This window comes from Podarcis melisellensis (genome assembly GCF_964234715.1).
Source record: "Podarcis melisellensis genome assembly, chromosome: 2".
In the NCBI taxonomy this organism is placed as follows: Eukaryota; Metazoa; Chordata; class Lepidosauria; order Squamata; family Lacertidae; genus Podarcis; species Podarcis melisellensis.
In genome coordinates, this window is record NC_138529.1 from 82,326,134 (window position 1) to 82,339,500 (window position 13,367).

The 13,367-nt window shown below is 46.3% G+C and overlaps 1 protein-coding gene across 1 annotated transcript in view; it reads left to right on the forward strand.

Annotated features, from left to right (window-relative positions):
• The window catches only part of SLC26A6 (solute carrier family 26 member 6), a 33,742-nt gene extending 26,534 nt beyond the window's left edge, over positions 1-7,208 (forward strand). Inside the window, exons 18-21 of the mRNA XM_081900930.1 lie at positions 1,468-1,668; positions 2,527-2,581; positions 4,297-4,433; positions 5,610-7,208. Of these exons, the coding sequence (XP_081757056.1) occupies positions 1,468-1,668; positions 2,527-2,581; positions 4,297-4,433; positions 5,610-5,633 (417 nt within the window). The 3' untranslated portion in view covers positions 5,634-7,208. The remainder of the gene's footprint in view (positions 1-1,467; positions 1,669-2,526; positions 2,582-4,296; positions 4,434-5,609) is intronic.
• The last annotated feature ends 6,159 nt before the right edge of the window (positions 7,209-13,367 follow it).

Sequence of the window (13,367 nt, forward strand, 5' to 3'; positions counted from 1 at the left end):
AACCCTTCATACTGTTGATAAAGTGACTCCCCACCAGAGCTGCTAGAAATGCTGTGGCACAAAGAGAAGGTTGCAAAACTCAAAGTGACCTGGGCTTTCTGTTTGCAATCAGTTCTATGCCTCTTCTTCACTGAGGAGCTTCCCCACTGCAAGGACTGCACGCACACCTTCCCACTGGCCTGGTTCACATGTCATTCAAAGTCAAACCATGGCTTAGTGGAAATGTGCTGGCTCCCAGAGAAGAGGCTGTGGCTTTTTTGCTCCTTTCCTGTAACTCTGCTGCTCTGCTATGCCCTGATTTGGCTTAATGTGTCAGCTCTCCAGGCTTAATGTGTCACTCCAGGCTGACCACAAGTTATAACCAAGGTTTGTCCTGAACTACAAGCCTGGGTTCTGACAACATGTTAAGTGAGATCATGGCTTCACTCAGCACAGCAACAGAACAATCGCTGAGGAGCCCAGCAGCTGCAGTTTCCTCCCGGGAGCCCACGAGATCCTGCAATGCCATGACTTGGCTTGGCATGACATGTGAACCAGGCCAATGAGAACAGAACCTGTTGCCTAAAGGATTTTTTCTTTTAGACAACTCATAAATTGATTGTAATAAATGGAATAAACCCAAAACAATATGAGATACAAAATACCCGATAGGCTGCCTACCTGTGCAAAGAAACATCCCAAAGATGTCTGAGTCCAGCATATTATGAGGGAGATGGAAACCACCTTTCAGTGCCAGATTTAGGGCACTGTGGGCCGTTCCCTTGCACAGGGCTCCAAGCCAAGGGGGAGCAAAATTGAGATGATCCATAATTGAGAAGATCCTTTTGGGCGTGCCAAATTTTGGCCATATTACAAAAGATTAGCAAAGCCCACCCCTGCTCCTTTTCCAAAAGGGCTGTGCATGCGGCTGCAGCTCTCTGTACATCTTCTGAATAGAGATAGGTGAATCTGCCAGTTTTGGTTTCTCTTAGTTCCTCATTTTCCCAATCTTAACTTCAATTCTCCACGTTTCCACATCGGTTTGTGGTCATTTTTAAAGTCCTTATGAAAATTCGGCAGCATTTCAGTTCGAACTTCTAATACACACATTTTGTATGAAATTTTGCCATATATGCAGATTTTATGATATTTTCCCTTCATATGAATCACTTTTGTCATATTAATATAAGTCCACTAGCTTATGCATTTTTAGGCACGCTTTACTGCGGTATGTGCATTCTTGTGCATGTTGCTTGACTAAAGAACTGCACTGCGAAATTTGCAGAAGTGTGAATTTCCAAGGGTGGTTGTGTTTTGTTTCATGTAGTGTTTTGGAACGTGCAAATTAAATGTGAAGTGAATTGAATTTCTCACCCACCCTTAGTGGGTGCTGAGACACCCTATGAGCAGAGCCAACCTGAGAAAACCCGATGGCCAGAACACTGTTTCATGTTGGGGGAAAATACTGTGATTTTTCTTTCCTCACAGGAGCAGGGAGATGACACAGCAGCCACTGCTGCTAATGGAAGTGTGACTGATTTGGCCTCACAAAACCAGAGTCAGCCACAACCTTCTGGCAAACCCACTTTGCATTCCCTGGGACTGAAGAAGCCTCCTCTTCACTCGCTCATCCTGGACCTCACCCCTGTCAACTTTGTGGACACCGTCTGCATAAAGACCTTTAAAAACGTGAGGGGTCAACCATCAGAAGAGGGACACCCGTCATGAGAGAGTTGTTCTATGTGCAGCCAAATCTAAAAGGCAAATCTGCCTCATGAGGAAGACCTCTGGAAAGGGAGGGTTTTCAGATGGCCTGAGCTGTTTGACTGCCAGCTAGATGACTGAGAGCCAAACTCCATTTGAGGTTAAATGCAGCTTTGCATCTAAACCTGTAGGTTTCTTAAAATGCAGACAGCAACAGCTAAAGGTGCTGTGAAGAGAGGATTGATATGTAGCAGAAGGAATTAAGCCCTTTCCTCCCCTGCTGGAGTCCTGAGGAAAATCCCTCCTCTGAAGCTGGTGTTTGTTTGGGGTTTTTGTTTTTTGCATTCCCCACTGGTGCTAATACTAACTTTAAAGGAGAGATTTAACATTGTGTCTCGTTGGCCCTTCAAAAGGGGTTTCCAACAAACTGTGGCTTCGATTACATTGTGATGGCTAATCTGTGCTTCTGAACCTTGCTCATCACCGGCTTTCATCTGTTAATTGCTTCTCTCTCTCTGCCAATCACATCTGCCACAGAAATTACTGGCATTTAAGACACCAAATAATCCAAATCAGTCAAAAATGTGAGGAAGGCATTTTATTTTCTCAGTTTTTCTTTGGCAGACATCTTAACCACTGCCCAATGGCCATTACTACCCACATAAAATTCATTGATTTCAGCAAAAAATTGCACAGGGAGGTCCATGCAGATAATATGTGGGCTTTGCGGAATAACTTCCTAGTATCTGAAGCTGCCCTGCCATGGCAGGATAGGCAAATGCAACCCCTCAGGTTCCTGCAAAGCATCTTGTCTCAGTTGTTTTTTCTTGTTCTCCTTGGCAGATATTTAAAGATTTCCAAGAGATTGAAGTGGACGTGTTTCTCGTCGGTTGCCATGGTAAGGAATTCTAGGAAGTCACAGGTCAGCCACACTGCAGTAAGCAAGTCATAGCCTGTCAAGGGCTGGACTGGGGAGGAATGGTGGGAGCCACACACACCCTTCTCCTGAACCTTCCCAAGGGCAGGAGGACAGTATTGATTTAGAACAGTGGTTTGCAGAGGGGCATAGTCCAGAGGGGAAAAGCTGGGAAATACTGGGTGAGGAACAGCTAGAAGAGGAAACACCAGGAGAGAGACGGCTAGCAGGTTCAGTATCTTTGGACAGCATTCCTGACCCCCCCTTTGCCTAAGACTAGGTGGGTTCTGAGAGTGATAGAACACATAAAGCAGAGGCAACAAGCTCAGATTACCTGACGTAGGAGTGACGTAGATTAATGGGGGAGGAGAGGGTGAGCCTGTACAGTGTTACCTCGGGTTACATACGCTTCAGGTTACAGACTCCACTAATGCAGAAATAGTATCTCAGGTTAAGAACTTTGCTTCAGGATGAGAACAGAAATTGTGTTCCGGCGGCGCGGCAGCAGCAGGAGGCCCCATTAGCTAAAGTGGTGCTTCAGGTTAAGAACAGTTTCAGGTTAAGAACGGACCTCCGGAATGAATTAAGTACTTAACCTGAGGTACCACTGTACTGGGAACAATGCCATTTCTATAAGAGATATGCATTCCTTTGTCTCTCACTGTGATTATTAAAGAAACTAACTGGTAAGAACACTCCTTTCATTTGATCTGCTTCTTCACTGCCACCTGGGGAGAGATCCGATTCCCCAAAGCCGAACATAACCTGAGAGTGTGTGCATCTTCTATCGCTGGTGATTCCTCCATTCTCGGCCTTGTCCTTGTTCCTCCTGCCCTTTGGACTTCTTCTGTTTCATAGTCACATTATTCCATCAAGCCTTTGAATTGGTTAAAAATGTACTACTGAAAGGCAGAAGGAGCCAGTGATTCAGATGCTGTGGCAGAGGGCCCAGGACATAAGTGACTATAATTTGTGTTATATGACAGTTTGAACCTGACTCTTGTTAACGATTCAGGATATGTGGCACAAAAGTCCTTGTATAACGCTGAGAATTCACTACATTTGCTTCAGCTGCTACTGGTTGGGGGTCCCACAACATCTGGAAGGCATCACAGCAGCCGACCTCTGCGCAGTCTAAATCTTCCTCTGCCTCCCCCCCCCCCATTAGATCAGCAACTTCAAGGGCAAAAGTGTCTCCCATCTCCCCTGTGGTGGTAATAGCATCCGGGAATGATTTAGATCAGGGAAAGGGATGAAAAGGTGAAAGACTCTTTTCCAGAGCATCAGTTCCCAGAGCAACTGCAGGGGGCGGCTAGTTAGCTAAGCAGACAGACTCCTCACACTCAGTGGGAGGTCCTAATCGTAGATCTCCCACATCAGCATTATCCCTGGTTTGGCCCTAAGTGAAGAAACTGCCCTGTGCCCTGGCTCTTACGTCATGCCCAACTTGTGAGCTCCCAGGGGTATCTGGGTGGCCACCATTGGAGACAAACCTTTATTCTGATCCAGCCAGCAAATCCCTATGTTTTTAGCTTAGAGGGGAAAACAGGTGATAGGTAGATCTGAGCATTCATGGTTAGTGTGGCTGGCAGAATTTGGCGGAAGTGGATTGAAACGGCATTCATGGTTAGTGTGGCTAGCATCAGTGGGCTGAAATGGCACCCTCACATGACTTTTCCTTGTCTTTCCCCTTGTAGCTTCTGTCATTACCCAGCTGGAAAGAGGCAATTTCTTCAGCCAGACCATCACCAAGCAGCACCTTTTCCCATCTGTACATGATGCTGTTGTCTATGTTACCAGGAACCGGGGAGAGAGCTTGCCACAAACTGTCACAGTACGTAGTTAGCCTTTTCCTTTCCTTTCCTTTCCTTTCCTTTTCTGGCTGGAAACTTTAGTCCTAGAAATCTCACAGGGCAATATCGCATTGCTACTTCCAAGCCAGGCATTCAGACCACAATGATGGATCTAGTCCTCTACCTTGCTCAGCTCAGTCTTCCATCATAGATGTCATTAGGCCTCCCTACATTGAAAGGCCAGTGCACACTCCACAGCCAGATCTGTAGAATGGGTGTACCATATCTCTAGTGTGCTAGGAAGACTCTCCCCATGCATTGTGTGCTCTGCCCATCAAATGTACATTGCTTTAACTAAGACACAGCCAATATACTAACCAGGAAGTGGCTTGATCAAATGCCTTCTTTACCATGGACTACTAGTTTGCCTGAGGCAAGTCATTACTTCTTCGCCTTGACCTTGCTTCTACAACTGTAACATGGGACTTATCTTGTAGGAATTGCCATACCTGAGCAGTCATGCAAACCCCCAACATATGTGTTTTAATTGCAGGCAAGTCTGTTTGCACAAATGTTGGTTGTTGATCTGCATGTTCTGGTAAAATTATCCCATCACTTTTATTGTTGCAAAGAGTCTGACAAGAAAAGTGATGGGAAATTGCAGTAGAAATTGCAGGATAACAGCCTCTAACTGGCAGTGTTGTGTAACATTCGTGCAGACATGTCAGGATGATCGCTCAATAAGCCAGTGACATTGTATAACATCTGTGCAAGTTACTTGTAAATGTTCAGTAAACTGCTGGCCTGGAAGCTCCCTTAGAGGGGATGTTGTGAAAACAAAAAGCTATTTTCCATCCAGTTTGTACAAGAGTTATTCCTTAGGCAGATCTTGACGGCTTCTTTGATGGACAAGTAAAGTCTATGACTGAACAGGCGCTAGAGCAGTGTTTCCCAACCTTGTGCCTCCAGCTGTTTTTGAACTACAACTCCCATCATCCCTGACTAGCAAGACCAGTGGCAAGGGATGATGGGAATTGTAGTCCACAAACAGCTGGAGGCACAAGGTTGGGAAACACTGCGCTAGAGGAATCTATATACATCTCTATCAGAGATATGGATACCTCAAATAGTGAACAAGTAAACGGAAGAGAAATGTTGAGTTAATTTGAGGTTCTCTCAGAAATCAAGGCTAGCAACTTTATTCTTCATCTTCACAGGATAACAACGCTACTAAAATGTAACCAGCAGAATCATCTGCTCCTCCAGTTCTCACAGAGGAGCCAGCACCTTTTCAGATGACTGTATGAATTGCCCTTTTCAAAATAGTTATGTGGGATTCTCCACCACCGGGTGGTGGGAACCTGCTTTGGCTTTTTTTTTGTGAGACTTATTGGGACCTTCAAGAAACTGAGACTCGGTTGAGGGCCTTCCTGCCCACCTACTTCAAAACTCCACAATTCCTGCCGGGGTGGGTGGGGGAGACCCCTTTCAGACATTGGAAGTGCCTCACTTGTTGCTATGGCTACTTTTGGATTTTTCCACTGAATCCTGCCAATTAATTTGGTGAAGCACAGGGTCATCTGCAGCATTCTCTACCTGTGTCAAAGTGCCTATCAAGCTGGAGAGGCAGAATACTAACATATTCCCTCTGGGGGCCTTGGGTCCCAACTTATTCCTTCTCTCCTGGATTGCAATTTTAAAACCATGTCCATGGAATCTCCAGTTACAAGGATCAAGTAATCAGTGATAAAAAGGACCTGTTGGAGAGCCGCCATCATCCAGAGCAGAAAAGGTGGGTCTAGACGGACTCTCTATAAAGCAGCTTTATATCTTTAAACTTGCCCCATTTCAATAGACCCTAACTACAGCTTGCTGAGACAACGTACAGGAGGCAAGGTCAAAAGGAATATTACTGCTTCTGGAAAATTATATATGTATTGAAATAATAAATGAATGGAAGTCTGACCTGAGAAAGATTTCATGTGAAAGAGCCCCACTGGAATGAGTGGAATGTGCTGGCGCCCACCTCTTAATTTGTTTTAGATATGTGGAATCTTATATATCAAATGTCCCTGCCCATTTTGTGTGAGGTATACATTTAGCAGAGTGCGACTAACAACTGATGTAATTGCAGAAAATATTCCGGACGTACATTTTTGTTCTGCCTGAGTGCTGTTCCAGTTTTCCTAAGCTTTGCTAAACTCCATTCACTTCAGAAGAAATCAATGAATGCGAACCCCAAACCCCAAGGTCAAGAAAAATGTAAATATGTACAGATTTTACTTATGAAAACTCTTTTAAGAAATGAGATACCATGTCCTTTATTATTGTTGTTATAAATTTGTGGGGGACCCCCCAAAACCCTAAAAATTAATAAATGTTAGGTTTTTGATTAATGGATGAAAGTACAAGCTGCAGGACTGTGCCAGACCAGGAATCCCTGGGCTGGCTTATGCAAACCAGCCTAGCTGGCCTAGTGCAGAGTAAATCTGTTAACATGACAAAAGGGGTTGATGGGCCATCTGAGAGGAATCCATTGACTTGAGGAGACAGATGCTACCAAGGTCATGGGGTGTGTGTGTCTGAGGTGACAGGAAAAGGGAGTCTGGTAGCAAAGGGGTTCTGGGAAGGAAAAAGAGGAAGAAAGGCTGGGATCCATTTTGGGGGAGGCTGGCTGCAGGCTGGATGGGAGAGATGCCTTAGACTCCAGGGCTGCATTCTCTTGAAATGACCATGCTTGAAATGACCAAGATCTGGACTCCCACCATGCAGACTGAAGATGTAAATAGGTGAATAAACTGTATTTCTGAAGGCTATGATTGTTTCTGCCGTGTCTCAATTCTCCAAAGGACCACAGACCCTGGGTGACTGCCTGGAATCCCATGGACACTTGCCACCAACTGACACACACACACACACACACACACACACACACAGAGGCACACAACTTTTGTAACATTATTTATCACTTATGCAATTTATGGTTCCCATCATACCAGATTATTTCCAGAATAATCTGCCCAAGTATTAGGGTGGAATGGAACAGCAGTTCATTCTTAGATGCATTCAGAGCATGGTCAACAACTAATGAGAATTTTAGACATCGCGTGTAAAATAAGTTAACATTTCAAATCTAAATAATGAAATGAATTATTATCCAAAAGCTGCTAATTACCATAATGGCCGAGTCACACACAAGTCTCTATGGTCTAGGCACAGAGTGGTCCAATACACAGCCCAAAGGCGACATGCAGCCCTGTTTAGGGAAGTTTTTAAAGACTGATGTTTTAATGTATTTTTAACCTTTTGTTGGAAGCCGCCCAGAGTGGTTGGGGAAACCCAGCCAGATGGGCGGGGTAGAAATAATACGTTGTTGTTGTTGTTGTTGTTGTTGTTGTTGTTGTTGTTGTTGTTGTTGTTGTTGTTATTTGCAGCCCTCAATGCCTTTTCTGGTGGCCCTCAGTAACATTTGACACACACACCCTTGTGCTGCCTTTCCAAAGCCGGATATGGAGGCACTGGGCTTTGGGAAGGAGGCATGAGGGCTTTGACAGAGTCCTAGAGTTCTCCTGCCTGTTTTCCAATGCCTGGTTAGCACTTTCCCAGCTTTGGGGAGGAGCTGGGAGGGCTCTAGGACCCTGCCTGAGCCTAGAACCTCCTTCCCAAAGCCCAGAACTTCACTTAGCCAGCTTTGGGAAGACAGCACAAGGGTTGGGGGGGGGCCGTCAAACTTTGGGCTTGCTTCGCCCCACCCCCGCCGCCACCTCCACGTGACAAGGCTGTGAGCAGCCTGCAGGTTCCGTGTTGAAGTACCCTTGCGGCCATCTTGGTATGAAAAGCTGGGCTGCCCTGCTAGGGTTTACACATCACCTCAGAAAGGACTAAACAAGACAGGGATTTGCACGAAATGCTAATGAATATGTATATATGCAAATTTAAAAGGTAAAGGTAAAGGTACCCCTGCCCGTACGGGCCAATCTTGACAGACTCTGGGGTTGTGCGCCCATCTCACTTAAGAGGCCAGGGGCCAGCGCTGTCCGGAGACACTTCCGGGTCACGTGGCCAGCGTGACATCGCTGCTCTGGCGAGCCAGAGCTGCACACGGAAACGCCGTTTACCTTCCCGCTAGAAAGCGGTCCCTATTTATCTACTTTCACCCGGAGGTGCTTTCGAACTGCTAGGTTGGCAGGCGCTGGGACCGAGCAGCGGGAGCGCACCCCGCCGCAGGGATTCGAACCGCTGACCTTTCGATCAGCAAGTCCTAGGCCCTGAGGCTTTAACCCACAGCGCCACCTGCGTCCCAATATATATGCAAATTTAGAATGACTGTAACTCAAATAACAATAAATCCATCTCAGCATAATGGGGAAGGCTGTGAGCTGTGTGGCAGCTCAATCTGCTGTCCATGAGCTTGCTGTCGATGGGCAACTTCAAGGCCCCTCCTTTCCCCCTTCTTATGGCAGAGCAAAACATTTGGCACCAGCTTGTCTGCAGGAGTTGCCAGAAGGAGGTGTACGAGGTGCCATCCCACCAGATTCATGTAGGGTTTACTCCTTAGCCTTTTCTTCTCCTGAAGATATCCTGCAAGGCAGTGGGGATTTAGGATCAGAGTTTTCCTTCTGGTTGTACCATGGCCATGGAAGAGGAAGCGAGGCTGCTTCATGGCTCACTCACGCCTTGTATCTCACAGCTTGAAGGATAACCCTTGGTTGCCCTGGAAGGAAGACAGAGAGGGGCGTGCGGAGGTGTACACACAACAGGCAAGTAAAAACTAGCCGACTGGACAATGGTAACGTTCACACCTATTGCTCCGCCCATTTTTGCTTCTTGCCCCGCCCACAACTTACAAGTGGCCCCAAGCAGGTTGCCAACAAGGGAATGTGGACCTCAGGCTAAAAAAGGCTCCATGCTTCTGCTATGCAGAAGAGAGCCTGATTTAGTTCAATATAACTTTTGTGGCTATATGGGATTGCAGATAAACAATGTAACTGTACTTTCAATGTTTCAGTGTTAGCAGTTGCTAATGCAGAAATAATAATAATCTCTATACATTCTGGCAAGCGACCTTTTGATTTCCGCCTCAAAGCTGCTAGAAGATAACTTCTTTTCAGATAAATCAGGGATGGTAAATTGCTATAAATCTAATCCTGGGTTTTATTAAACATTGTCCTGCTTTGTTTTTACTAGCTCACCCCATCTTTTCTTAAACAAGCCTTACATGGTTTTAATTTGGATGATTGATGTGCTCCTTTGAGAATCCTCCCACCTCCATTTAAGTCCCCTCCAGTGACTCAGAATTTTACCCAAAGGCCCAAATGACATTACATTTGACTGCTGAGACAAAAAAAATGAATACAACTTAAATAATACATAAAAGGCCTTCATAATTAATTCACCAGGAATTTTCGGCTTCATTGCTCAATTGAGTGGTGGTGCTGGGAGTGAGGAGGCTAAAATATAATTTATTTATTTAGAAGATTTCTAACCTGCTCTTTATTTTTTTAAAAAATATCCCAGAGTAGGGCACAAAATAACTGACAAAGCACATAATAAAATGTAAGTTATGCAAAATAATATAACATTTTAAAACATTGACAGCAGCAGAGATTTGAGAAGGTTGCTCGGGAGGAAATGTGGCCCCAAGCAGTGGTGAACTTTGGGCTCTGAAATTTCGGTGGTGCTCTTTGCTATGCTAAAATTCACACACACACCCCACCTCTTGAGCTCTGTTTTACAGTATTCTTGTGGCATCCCCTGCAGTGCAGCACCCAGTACAACCACACTGGTTGTGCTACCCTAAAACTGCCTCTGCCCTCAGGTTGAAAAAGGTTCCTCTCCCCTGGCCCAGCCACAGTGTTCTGCAATAACTGAAACTTCCAAACCAAGCCCCAAAGCAGCCCCACTTAGAACACATTGCAGTAATACAAACACGAGGTTACCAGCACATGAAACACTGTGGGCAAGGTATCCCTGCCAATGATTAGTCGTAGCTGATCACCCTTGGCCACTGTGACTGCACTAAGCTATGTCTCAGGCCTGCCCAGGCAAGTTTTTTGGGTGCGCACATGCACTACAAACTGGTTCTTAAAGCAAGGGTCATTGCCTGAGTCCTCTATCCCCTACCCCGCAAGTGTCCCAGAAAAAACAGGACATCCCGTTTTTTTCTCGTGAGAGAATGGCTGACATTTTGGAAGCAGTGATCTTGAGCATTTTCTCACCATGATATTTCCTGGGGCAATGATCTCGCTCAGCACCCCAAAGTGCTTTTTAGGGGGAGAAATCAGGGCGTGAAATTGTGCGAGATCATTATGTCCAAAACAGCTGCCATCTTCTCATGAGAAGAAAACGGGAAGATGGTGTCAAGGAAGATTGTGTCCCAGGATTTTGCTGTTGAGGTGTTGGAAGGTATGCTAATATCCCACTTTACACATTGGCAGTAGCAGCACTGATGATGGGGAAGAAAGGTAAAAGGTAAAGGACCTCTGGACGGTTAAGTGCAGTCAAAGGTGACTATGGGGTTGCGGGGCACATCTTGCTTGCAGGCTGAGGGAGCTGGCATTTGTCCACAGACAGCTTTCCGGGTCATGTGGCCAGCATGACTAAACCACTTCTGGCACAATGCAACAACGTGGCAGAAACCAGAGTGCACGGAAATGCCATTTAGCTTCCCACCACAGTGATACCTATTTATCTACTTGCACTGGCATGCTTTCAAACTGCTAGGCTGGCAGAAGCTGAGACAGAGGAACAGGAGCTCACCCCGTCATGGGGATTTGAACAGCCGACTTTCCAATTGGCATGCCCAAGAGGCTCAGTGGTTTAGACCACAGTGCCATCCCCCTGACACCAGTGACACTGATGCTAAGTTGGTCGTGAGGTTCAGGCTACAGAGGTGCCCCATTGGGACCAATTTGGCTCTCTTGCTGGTGCCACCCATGCAGTCTTGATCTCCCCAGCACCTATCCTACCCTGTCCAAGTAAGCAGCAACACCACCAGTGTCAAGGGGGTGGGTCTATAGCTTCACCCCCTGTGCAAAGTGCAACAGCAGAGATCATTCCATGAGAAGTCTAACGGTAAGTGTTAAAGTCAACTAGCCAAGAGGTGGACAGTTGGAGGTATTGCTTAGTAACCGTGCACAGTGGTGTGATATTTGAGGAGGTATTACGTGCCATAATTGGTTGGGTAGTTCTGAGGGAGTTTTCCTCTGCATGTTTAGCTGAATGTCCCCCTGCTCTGTACAAGGTCTGAAGTAAAGCAAGGCAAAACCTCTCTGTTCCTTTCTCAATTATCCTGTTTTTTCCCTCAGTAAAGCGATATCAAGATTTCTTTTCTCTCTGGACTCCATCTGCTTTAAGTGACTTTGCTAACACCCCCCCCCCCAACGGCTGCAACACTGGTGAAGGCTATTTCCTGTCTACTGTAAACTCTATAGGTTTTCCGAGAAATCGCCTGTCCAGTTTTTGTTTTATTTTTTTACCGAAACGGCTTCTGAAGCAAAGCGTAAACCACCACTGTTTCCTTTAAAAAAAAAAAGTTTGAGAATGTTTAGTCTTACTCTGAATCTATTTGTGCTTATTATAGAATAGTTGCAACTCATCTCAATAAGCAGTTGTAGCGGTGGCTGAAAGGAAGATAGTGGCCTCTAGCGCACAGTGGCACACATGACAACCATTTTCAAAGGGGTGTCTCCAAAACTGCCCCAAGAGGCAAAGTAAGGTCAAGGGTTTGCTGATGATGGATACCAGAAATAGGGGCTCTCCCCTGGTAAATAGTTTTGCAAGCTGGTATAGTATGGTGGTTAGAGTGTTGGACAAGGGTCTGGGAGGCCAGAGTTCAAATCTGCACAGGGCCGAGAAGCTCTCTGGGCGACCTTGGGCCAGTCACTGCCTCTCGGCCTAACCTACCTCACAGGGTTGTTGGGGGGATTAAATGAGGAAGGGGAGAATCACATATGCCACCTTCAGCTCCTTGGAGAAAAAGGTAAGATATAAATGCTATAAATAAGAACAATGTTTAAAATGGACAAAAACAGATTTCTTGTCTCCAAATAACCCTGCTCACATAGCAAAAAGAGGTTTCCAGACTTCTGTAACAATAAGCAGCCCAAAGAGGACCAAAAGTGCTCAGCAACCACAGAATGTGGCCTGGCTGTTGTGGGAGGGAACGGAAAATCAGGAGAGGGGCCAGAGGGAATGGAATGGAATATCCCAGAAGAGGGCATAAAACACTGAGAGGAGCAGTGCATGTGTTGGGATCATAACTGTCAACTTACAGATTTGAAAATAAGGGACCAGCAGCCTTGAAAATAAGGGACCAGCAGCCAAAATAAGGGATTTTAGTCACCCAGTTAAAAGGGACCAGATAATTTTGGAGAGCAGCGCCAGTTTTTAGCCCTTCGTTTCCAGAGGTTGCTGCTCAAGACACCAGCCGATGAAACCACTGCAATTAAATAACTACAAGCAGCAACCGCTTTTCGCACAAAACAAAATCCAAGCTACGAAGATGCTGCTGCAGTTCTGTATCTTTTCTCTTGTGCTCCATCTGCAGCTCTCAGTTCCATCAGGTGGGGCAGGAGGAAGGGGGGGGGGGGAATTAGCGCCTGAAGTAAACCTGCAGATCAGACCATCTATGCTAGTCTACCACTACAAATCTATGGGAGAAGCGCTTGCGGTCCTTCCCTTGTAGCCCTTGGAACACTTGCCCACGCCTCCGCCTCCTTCTCTTCCTCCTCTCTTTGAACTGCTTTCTCTATGGTTGCCCTTGCTCTCCTCTCAAGGCTCCTCAGCAATTCATAGGCCATGCCAGGCTGCCCATCTCATCCGGGTCCTTCGGAATCACAGCCGCACTACGGCCTAGCAGGAGCAGCGGTGACGGGCAGAGGGGAGGCCCCAGGCAGAGACGCTCAGGAGGAGGATGGTGGCGGAAGGGCCCAAGGCTCCCAACAGTCCCGGCGGGAAGGGGCTCCCAGGGGCTG